Below are 10,841 nucleotides of genomic sequence, written 5' to 3'. Positions count from 1 at the left end.
ATCATGCATAAATTTCCACATTAGAGGCATGTTGTCTTCAGCGAATGGTATCATGACGCTTGTCAGTATGTTTTTGTAAATTTGCTGGTCCATTTTACTCATAATCTTGTGAATAGGACCTACACCATGCCAGGAAAATGCTGCCCACACCATGACATTGCCACCACCATGCTTAACCGTTTTAAGGGTGTACTTTGGGTGATGCTGCAGGTTTGGAGGACGCCATACGTACTGTTTTCCATCAGAACCGAAGCGGCAAAACTTCGACTCGTCGCTCCAAAGTATATTTTTCCAAAATGTCATCGGCTTATTGAGATGTTCTCTTGAAAACGCTAGTCGGGATTTAATATTTTTTTTGACACAAGTGGTTTACGCTGGACTATACACCCACGTAAGTTTTTCTCGTTCAGACGTCTTCTTATTGTCCTGGACGATATATTAATACCAAAATCCGATGAAATATCGCTTTTAATTTTACCTGAGCTCTTGAAAGGATCTTTAACAGCTAATTTATAAATTAAGCTATCCTCCCTAGGTGTAGTTTTTCGGGCTCTAGGGTGCTGTTTGACATTTTTGGTGGTACCATGTTGCTTGATGTGTTCAAGTGCGTTGTATATCTTGGATCTGGAACATTTAAGTAGCTTGGAAATCTCCATTATTGTTTTTCCATCAGTATTCATTTGTTGGATCAGTTTTCGCTCGGCATCCGAACTCCAAGTATCTCTGGCCATTTCTAACTAAATAATTTGATGTATTCCAACATAAAATGGAATGAAACATTCATTACTTACCCTTTAGCTTCAAAAAACACCAAATAGTCACTTAAAAACCAAATATTTGTTATATGTTTTAAATTCGTGTCCAGCTTTAAAAGCACGTTTTTACGAAAGTATAATAAAAATAGCAACAAAATGTAAAAACAAACAAAACAAAATAGCGGTACTTCTTCTTAACATTACAGGGTACACTGAAATATAAACATGATCTAATTTAATACTGCAGAGTTGTAAAAATTATCATATCTAAGTTCGTTATAAGTCGTGTCTTAAATTCGTGGCCACCACTGTACATGTTTATTTAAATTGGTCTAGATAAAAAAAATGTAGCATGCTAGAAGATCATTTATAGGGTAAGAGAAGTAATATACTCTCAAAACTAAATTTACCCAGTGAACATTTTTCGCAAAATTAACTTGATATATATGTTTTCACGTATTTTTTATACAATAAAAAGAAAAACATATCATTAAAAAAAATTGCAGAAACAACAAGAAATCAAATGAAAAAAAAACAAAAATCGCAACAGCCTTTCTATATTAAGGTAACCAAATGCTAATTGATATTAAAATTTTTGGATTTTGTGTTTATTTTAACTAATTTTTATTAAAAAATAGTTAAAAATCAAATTTTATTTCAATTTATAATTCACTTGTAACTTGTAAAAAATTTTCTGAGGGTCTCCGTCGACCCTAAGGTTTTTTTCTACAATTCTACAAGTTTACAAGTGCAAATTTAGTTTAGTGAAACAAAAGCACTTGTAAAAGTATGACTTGTAGACTTGTGACTTGTAAAATTCACTTGCTACAAATTTGTAATTGTATTTTGATGAAACACAATTATTCACAACCCAGCAAAAACTTCGCTTACAAATAAGCCGAAAAATAAGAGGAATTTGACAATTAGACTACTTATTTTTCGGCGGAATAAGAACTTATTTTTGTTCGCGATGTCCCAAAAGTAAGCTATATTTTTTGGCCGAAAATATTATTATTTTTTTTTTCATCATTTATTTATTGTATCTTCATTATTTAATGAACTAACAATAAGTGGTTCAAATCTTATATATAATATTATTATTTAATTAGTCCAGCCAGTGCCGGACGAAAAAATTTTGTGTTCATGGTTGTTTTGGTTAAATTGGCATTCTTCCTTCTAGATTAGGTCTGCTGTGTCCCTCCTTCTTAATCGAGTGTGGCCACGGTTATCTAATATGTATATATGTTTTTTAAATATTTTTGTACATTTTTCGAGATTTCAGTTTTTACAATGGGCACGTTTAGATCTTTGTGTATATTCGCGTTTTTGATATACCAGGGGGCAACTGTGATCATTCTTAGAAACTTGTTTTGGCGTCTTTGGATCTTTTCTACATTTGACGCTGAGGCCGTGCCCCATAACTGTATGCCATAACACCATATCGGTTTTATGATCATGTTATAAAGTAGAAGTTTACAATCTAAACTAATACCCCAATTCTGTTTGTTTCGTCTTGTCTGAGGAAGAAAAGTAGTCGAAATTTCGATTCAGTAAGACAATATATTTTTTTCGTCTGTCTTACGTTGTTTGTGTCTATGATTTACGTTATTGTCAGGGTATTACTGCCAAGATATTTTTTTTTTTAAATTTATACATTTTTGTTCTACTTTTTGTTTTAAATTTATACACTTTAATCATTTGGCAACAATTTTGTTTTGTGAAAATTCCAAAAAATTATTAATTAATAAAAAATTATATTGCCGACAAAAAATGGAAGATTCTACCAAAAAAAGAATGTAAGTATAAGTACAATTGGTTGTTTTTCATTCTAATTTATATTTATCTTTATATACTTTAAAGATTAAAGATAACAACAACAGAGCAATTTGAATTTCTTTGTAAGGAAATAAACAAATATCCGGAAATTGCATTAAACAAACCCGTGATTGGAGCAAATAAGGCAAAGATTGAGGGTATATGGGCAGATATTACAAACAAATTAAATGGTTTTGGGCCGCCTCAAAGAGAAGTAGCAGAATGGAAAAAGGTATGTAGCAATATAAATTTGTAAACAATTTTTTAAACATGTTTAAGGATACTCGTAATATAAATAGTGCTAAATTTAATAAATTAGTTAATCGTGGTACTAAATTCCGAAAACCACATTAAATTTACGACTCATGTTTTGATGGTTAGTATATATAAAATAATACTATTACTTGTTTCGTTTAGGTTTGGGCAGAACTCAAATCAAGAACAAAAAAAAAAATTGTTGGAAAACCACCAATCTATAATAACTACAGGAGGCGGTCCTTATCATCACGATTAATTGTCTCCACTGGAAGAAATGGTAGACGAAGCCATAAATATAAGATCAGCGGCACTGCCACCTGGAAAAAAAATTGGACTAGAAGAAAATATTTGTACAACCTCCAGCCAAAAAAATGATCTTCACCAATCAACCTCAAAAAGGGCATCTGATTCTACAAATGATTTGCTGAGGGAACAAGTGAATCAACCAAAAAAACTTATCCAAGATATAGAGGAGCTAACTGCGACTCAAAAAAGAATCGCAGATTCTACTGAAAAGTTGGGAACATTGCAGAAAAGTTTTTTAATTACATGACATCTGATGAATAAAAGGCATTTGTGTTTTTAACTATATAAATTGTATTTTTTTAATTTTGGGAATAAAATACATAGATAAAACAGTTATTTAGATCGATAGATAGATACATCGTATGAAATTCTATTTAAGTATTGAAATTAATTATAATACGCCTGCGAATATCATTTGCAACGTTACTGGTCTCATGCACAACATCATCTGCAATATCATCAATAATGGGTGCTTCTGGAAGATCTATTTCACTGCTGTATTTTACACATGCATTGTGCAGCGCACAGCACACATTTATAATTTTGGTAACTTTCTCAGGTTCATAATGCAGTCCTCTTTCCCCCAGTATACATCTAAACCTGCTTTTGAGAACGCCTATGCAACGTTCCACACAATTCCTGGCTTTTATGTGATTTTTCTGGTACATTTCCTCCTGTGCCGTTGTGCAATTTCTCAGCGGAGTCATTAAATAGGGTAATAACGGATATCCGGAGTCACCTAGAATAACAAATAAATTAAAAAGAAAGTAGAAAATAATAATAATGTATGCTCTATAAATATTTATACACACCTAACAGCCAAAAATTTCTTTTCCCACCACTATATAAGCTATTGAAAAATTGGTTTACTTGACTTCCTCTCCAAATGAAGGAATCATGGTTACTTCCAGGATGCCTAGCATCTATAAAGCGGATTAAAAGCTCATCATCACAAATCTGTAATTAAAATATATTTAAAGACAAATTACGTTAAAAAACATCATACTTACTATCATGGCGTTTATGCTGTGGTATCCCTTTCTATTATAATAGAATTCCGGATTTGCTTGTGGACATTTTATGCGTACATGTGTGCCATCCACAAAGTCTAAAACCCCGGGAAAATTAAATTTCTGATTAATCCTGAATTTGGTAGATTGTTTTTCTTCCTGTGACATTTTTAGTTGAATCAGCTTTGGGCAATAGTGGCATTCAAAAACCGTTAAGCATTCATCCAAAATACGGCACATGCTCGTCTGGGAAACGCATCCAAGAAAGTCGTTTCCAACCGGCCTTTGGTAACTACCTGTCGCTAAAAACCATTATTGTTTTATAGAATTCAAAACTAATAACTCAAATATGAAAAGAAGAAAATTCGTCCTAAATCGTCTAACAGAATTGGGGCATAAGCGTGGAGTTTCTGCCAATAAGCCAATTAATTTGAATTGATTTCAATTTCATTTGAGTCAACTTTGCATCTATATGACTTTTCCATGTAAGGCGACGATCGAGATGTATTCCGAGGTATTTCACTTCCGATTGTTGAATTATTGTTTGGTTATTGATATGAATAGGGGGCATGATTATCTACGCAATGTAAATGTAATGTGTGTACATTTTTGCTCGTTGACTTTAATTTTCCATTGTTTTAACCATTTTTCTAATTCAAATATGTGGTTTTGTAAGTAACGAGACGCTTCTTGAGGGTTTTCATGAATGCTTAGAATAGCAGTATCATCAGCAAATGTTGATGTATGAGTGCGATTGTTAGTTGGCATATCAGACGAATACATCTAATATAAAAAAGGTCCCAGGATACTGCCTTGGGGGACTCCAGCTTCAATGGGTTGTGCAGTACTTAAAAAGTTTCCTCTTTAACCTTAAATGTTCGACCAGTTAAATAGCTTTCCAACAGCTTATGTGTGTTTGCCGGTAAATTTTGACTCAATTTGTATATTAATCCAGCATGCCATACCTTATCAAATGCTTGAGAGATGTCGATGAAGAGTACAGAACAGTATTTCTTTTCTTCAAACGCTTTTCTCACCATATTTACAAGTCTATGGGTTTATTCGATAGTACTGTGTTTTCTTCTAAATCCAAATTGATGATTCGGAATACAATTGTTTTCAGTTAACATCGGGTACAACTTGTTCATAAGTATCTTCTCAAATAGCTTTGATATATTAGACAATAGGCTGATGGGTCTGTATGATTCTCCTTTTGTGTGATCTTTTCCCGGCTTGTGTATCATGGTAACCAGTGAAACCTTCCATTCTGGAGGATAATATTCAAGACGTAATATAGCATTAAAAATAAAAAGAATTATTTTTATTGCTATCCGAGGTAGCTCCATAAGCATCTTGTTGCTGATCTTGTCCATACCAGGCGCTTTCTTGGGATTTAAATCAACAATAGCATTTTCGATCTCTCGAATCTCAAAACGTAGGGGTACGGCTGCTCCAAAATGGGGTGCAACAGGTGGCAACTCAATTGCTTCGTTTGATGTGTTCGGTGTAAATACTTTTTTTAAATGATTAACAAACATATTCCCTTTTTCAGTATCATTTCTTGCCCAACCGCCACTTGAATTTCGCAAGGGGGACTTACATATAACGGGTCTTTTAAGACTTTTTGTTGCTCGCCATAATGAGTAATCCGATTGCGGGGTTGCGTCCAGGCTTTCTAAATATTTATTCAATGATTCCATTTTTCGAAATTCCAAGAGCTTTTTAAGTCTTTTTATACAATATTTAAGCTTCGATTTTAGTTGGGGGGATCTGTGCAATTGCCACTCTCTTCGAAATCTTCTTTTTTCATTTAAGAGCCATTCGACATCTGCAGAATTAATTCTATTATATCTGAATTGTCGGGGGGTTTGGGTAGCATGTTGAGCAGCCAGTTTGAGATTTTTATCGAAATTGATAAGAGAGTGATCGATGTTTTCTGGTGTTCTTAGCGGTATGTTTTCCGAGCAATGTGTACTGAGGTATTTTTTATATATGAGCCAATATATTCTTGTGCCTGTCATCGCTAAATTACCAGTCGGGGATACAATTTCTAGGGGGCTCAATAAAGTAATAATAATGGGTGAGTGATCTGAAGATAGTTCCAGCGAGGATTCTATTTGAATCATTTCTCTAGGGATATTTTTCATCACGCTAAAATCAATAACATCCGGTATTTTTCGTGGGTCAGTAGGCCAGTAAGTAGGTTGGCCGCTCGAAAGCACATGCAAACCCATTTTAGAAATTGAGTCGAACAAAACACGACCTTTAGGGGTAATCAGTCGTGATCCCCAGAATGTGTGCTTAGCATTATAATCGCCAGTAGCCAGGAAACGGGGGCCTAGTGATTTAAAAAATCTATTATATTGACTTTCTGTAATTGAGAATCTTGGGGGTGAGTATATCGATGAAATCACTAAGTTTCGATGAAAATCTTCAATACAGATTGTAGTAGCTTGAAGATAATCTTCGCAAAAATCACACATTAAGTAGTGTTTTATTCGAGCTTTTATTAAAATTGCCGAGCCTCCGCATGCTCTACCTCTGGGATCTTTGGTGTCATATATTACATATCCATTTATTCGAAAGGAACTTCTGGACGTCAAATGAGTTTCAGAAACCAGCATTACATCAATTTGTTGGTTTCTTAAAAAATATTCGAGTTCGTTTTTGTGTTGGCGTATGCCGTTTGCATTCCAAAAACATATTCTTAGGCAGTTCATGGTCTGTTAAGCACAGCCTGCAATAACATTGATTGCATCTTAAGCATTTCTTGCATCATGTTACTCATTGAGTTTGTAAAGTTATTTACCGATTGCACAAGAGTTTCTATTGTAGATTGTAGTCTGGTAAAATTTAAAATTGGCGTTTGCTCTCTTACCTCTGGGTTCATATTTTCGTTTTGGAGTTGACGGACTTGCGGCTGAGTTTTGTTGTTTCTAAGTACATTTGCATATGTTACTTTGTTGTCATATGTCTGTTGCAACGGGGGGTAGTTCAAATTGATGTTATTTAATGGCTCAGCGGGGAAAATCTTTGGTTTCTGGCTTTGTGATTTTTTAACAATTGAGTAGACAGGACAACCCCTGTAGTTTGCTGTGTGGTTACCTCCGCAATTGCTGCATTTTTTTATTTTAGGATCATCTTTAGATTTGTTACATTGGGATGTGTTATGCAACTCCCCGCAAATGACACATACTGGTGACAATTTGGAATATGCTTTGGTGTGTCCATATTCTTGGCAATTCATACATTGGACGGGGCCAAATCGTTTGTGTGGTTCTTCTACCGTAATTTTACGATGCAATAAGTACTTCAGGTTATATATGGGATGTGTTTCATTTTTTTTTCAACTTGTCACCGGGTTCAAGTTCAACACGGAAGAGTGGTTGGGGTATTTTTTCGCGATTTCTAATATTTATCACATTTTTTGTCTTATAGCCTTTATCTTCTAAGCTTTGCTTTATTTCGAGTGGTTCAACAGTCAATACCCTTTATTACAACTTGTAGACCCTTGCTTCCTTTCAGCTGATAAGTGTAAAAACATTTCTTTTGAGTTTCAAAATATGTTACAACCTTTCTATAATCGTTTTCACTATTGACCTGTATTTTAGTTTCATGAATCTTGCCTTTCTTGATTGGGATTACGTAAAAAGAGTTCTCTCCTATTAATGAGATCAGGCTCTGAACCAGTGGATTCGAATTATTTTCTCTTAAGTAAATGGGGGGTGGTTTTGTAGAATGGATTTTATTTACTGGTTCATTAGTTTCACATTCCAGAATAGAAAAACGTTTTTCATTGTTTAGTCTATCAGGTTCACTATTCTTATATAATTTGGCCAAGGGTGCCGCTTTCGAGGACTTGGGACTTCATGCCCGTTTTAATACTGTAATATACCGGTCCATTCCAACCTGTATTTGGGATTTATTATCATTATTTAATGGTTGACTAATCTTGGGTATAGCGCCGCTTAATGGGTTAATTTTATTTGTAGTTAGTGTGGTGGATTTCGTAACACTCTTGATCTTTATTTAATAGTCAATGCACAAAAAAGGTTAAAAAAAAAATATATAAAGAATTTTTTTTACTTATTTGTCTTTTAGTTGTTGTTTTGATTATTTTATTTAATAATATTTTTAAAATAAAAGCGTCCTTTCGCGTAAATAATAAACATGTGATATTTATATTTATTTTCCGATAGATACATTAAAATAACGAGTTAACTCGGAGTAAAAATAAACACGTCCGAACTGAATAGCCGGAAATATGTAACTTGTTTTGTTAGTAGAGTTAACCACTGCGTAGTTATTTTATTGTTCATCAAATAATGTTTTTCACACAGTAATACAATACTATTTTGTATGTTTCTAAAAATAAATATGCAATAAAAAAAATGGGCAAATTGAAAAAAAGTAACTGATTATTTGTTTTGTTTGTTTATTTTGTTTTTTTAGACTTTACTACTTAAAATGTAAGTTATTAAAAAAGACATTATTTGTAGCTTTGTAAGCGAAGTTTTTGCTGGGAAGTACACAATTTTACAGGCAAAAACACTTGTAATTGTGAACTTATAGCTTAGTGAAATAGGCCCCAGGTCTTCAAGGAAAATATCTAAGCTTTATTTTAAGAAAAAAAGGGCCCATTTTATAAAAAAAAAATCAAAAAAGTTTTTGATTTCGGAAAAAAAATATCAAACATTTTTTATTTTTTTTTAAATATTTTTTTCGAAAGATTGAAGAAAGAACTATCTAAACTATTTAGAACACATTTTGCTAAGAACAATAGATAATAAGTTACATGGATAAGAAAAAACACCTGCTTTGCCAAAATGTCAAATTTTGACCCCCTCTAACTCAGAGACTTCTCGACTTTTTGGAACTATTTTTAAGGATTCAAAAAACATCAATTATATTATTTTTTGATTCAGAATCGACTGGTGAAATCAGATTAGCAATATATTCAACCGTTTTTGCTCTACAGAAAAATGTGCTCAAAATGCGCGTCTTTAGGTGCGTTGAACCACCACAAGGATTGAAAATTTTCCAAAAAAAGGACGCCATTATTTTTATTTGCGCAAAAACCTTCAGAAAAATTATGATACCCCCAAATCAATTTTTTTAAATTAACTCTAATACATATGTATGTATTGTTGTGACTATATTGAGCTAAATTCAAAATGTTTTCCTTTTAAACCAAATATTCAATGTTCCAATTTTTGAAGGTACCAATTTTTCCATTTGTATACAAGTTATGAAAAAAGATATAGCCTACTAATGCCTCCAAGTAAGGATCTATCTACGTTTTAATAAAATCGGTTCAGCCATTTAGGCGTGATTGTTGAACAAATAAACAAACAAACTTACAAACATTTATGTACATATATGTATATTTATATGGATTTTCGATTTTGAATGTACGGAAATAACAGCCCTTAACTGTTTAATGTAACTTTTATTTATTAAACTTAACTCACGCGATATCCAAGGCCGTCTTTGTGGGTGCCGTCGGCCACACTAGAATTCGGGGCCCTCTGAAAAATTAACCAAAAAAACCTACATATATGTACGTATTTATTATAGTTAATTGTTACAAATCAAGTCTATGTTCTTCAAGTATGAAATGAACAAATTCTAACTTTTACTCATGAACAAAAATGTATTCATGATATAATTCTATAAACTCTTTAAATTATTTGTCAATTGGACAGAAACAATTGTTATTAACTGAGAAAGAGAACTAAAAATAATTTCAATTTCATGGTATGCAGTCGAACGGTTTTTTAATGAGTATTTAATCATTAAATCACTGTGCAAACGACACATTAAGTTTTAATGTGTAGTTATTGTTAAAGTTACTACTTCAAAACAGCATAAATATTTTCATTTTAAACTAGTTTTAAAATAAATTTGTTGTTTCTTTTGTTTGAAAGATATGATTTTTATCTTTTAAACAGAAACATATTTGTAAAAATCGGCTTGGAAAATATCTTAGTTACGATAGTTAAAATTCAGGATACTCCCCAACTAATGCTTTGTTATTTTAAAAAAAGAAGAACCCGCAAGCATTTGTACAATAAAACCGAAAAATACTAAAAAACCTTTTATTACAAAAATAGCATAACTCATTAATTGTTTAACTGATTTCTTTATACGTATGGCATAAATTATGCCTTTATTCTGCCTTTTACCCTTTTCTGTGTTCTTTTGTAGTTTGGTAAGGGTATAACGTGTTCTTTTCAAATAATATTGCCCTAAAACCCCGAAGATATGCTACACGTTTCACCATCAATTTTATCAAAAGGTTAGAAATGCAGCACTTTTTAAACAGCAAAATGTATAGTTTTACAACATTTAGAAGGTACATAAAAGAAAATTGCATAATTGGTAACGGTTTTTGTTCTATTGTGATCGTTAAAAATGTAAAACATTATGAGGGTATGGGTAATCTTTAATAAATGGTACACAATATGTTGGCAACATTTTTAGCCTACTTTATCACTAATGTAAGAAAACAAATATTTTATTGCGCAAAGAATATTACAATTTGTCGAAGAAAGTGCGTTTTTCTTAATTTATGGCGTTTTATTTTCTGACATAAAATGTTGCCAACACATTTGGTAAAGGTTACTCATACCCTTTACATTTGTAACGATTACAAAAGAACAATAATCGTAGCCATTTATGTAAGTTTCTTTTATGT

The 10,841-nt window shown here is 32.5% G+C and overlaps 1 protein-coding gene across 1 annotated transcript; it reads right to left on the bottom strand.

Annotated features, from left to right (window-relative positions):
* Window positions 1-3,508: 3,508 nt before the first annotated feature.
* Window positions 3,509-4,312, bottom strand: LOC135961199 (putative nuclease HARBI1). Its single transcript, XM_065512696.1, has 3 exons — window positions 4,145-4,312; window positions 3,947-4,091; window positions 3,509-3,873 (listed from the first exon to the last, which is right to left on the bottom strand). The coding sequence occupies exons 1-3, from the start codon at window positions 4,310-4,312 to the stop codon at window positions 3,509-3,511; spliced, it is 678 nt and encodes a 225-aa protein (XP_065368768.1).
* Between the last annotated feature and the right edge of the window lie 6,529 nt (window positions 4,313-10,841).

The sequence above is a fragment of the Calliphora vicina genome, chromosome 5 (genome assembly GCF_958450345.1).
Source record: "Calliphora vicina chromosome 5, idCalVici1.1, whole genome shotgun sequence".
Lineage (NCBI taxonomy): Eukaryota > Metazoa > Arthropoda > Insecta > Diptera > Calliphoridae > Calliphora > Calliphora vicina.
This window is presented reverse-complemented; position numbering and strand designations above follow the sequence as displayed.

What these genes read in the sequence shown, in the direction of transcription:
- LOC135961199 (XM_065512696.1), bottom strand. Translation starts at nt 4,312, where the DNA reads ATGTCACAGGAAGAAAAACAATCTACCAAATTCAGGATTAATCAGAAA. An exon ending in ACAGCATAAACGCCATGATA is followed by an intron (nt 4,092 to 4,144) that starts GTAAGTATGATG and finishes TTTTAATTACAG; the next exon opens with ATTTGTGATGATGAGCTTTT. An exon ending in AAGAAATTTTTGGCTGTTAG is followed by an intron (nt 3,874 to 3,946) that starts GTGTGTATAAAT and finishes TTGTTATTCTAG; the next exon opens with GTGACTCCGGATATCCGTTA.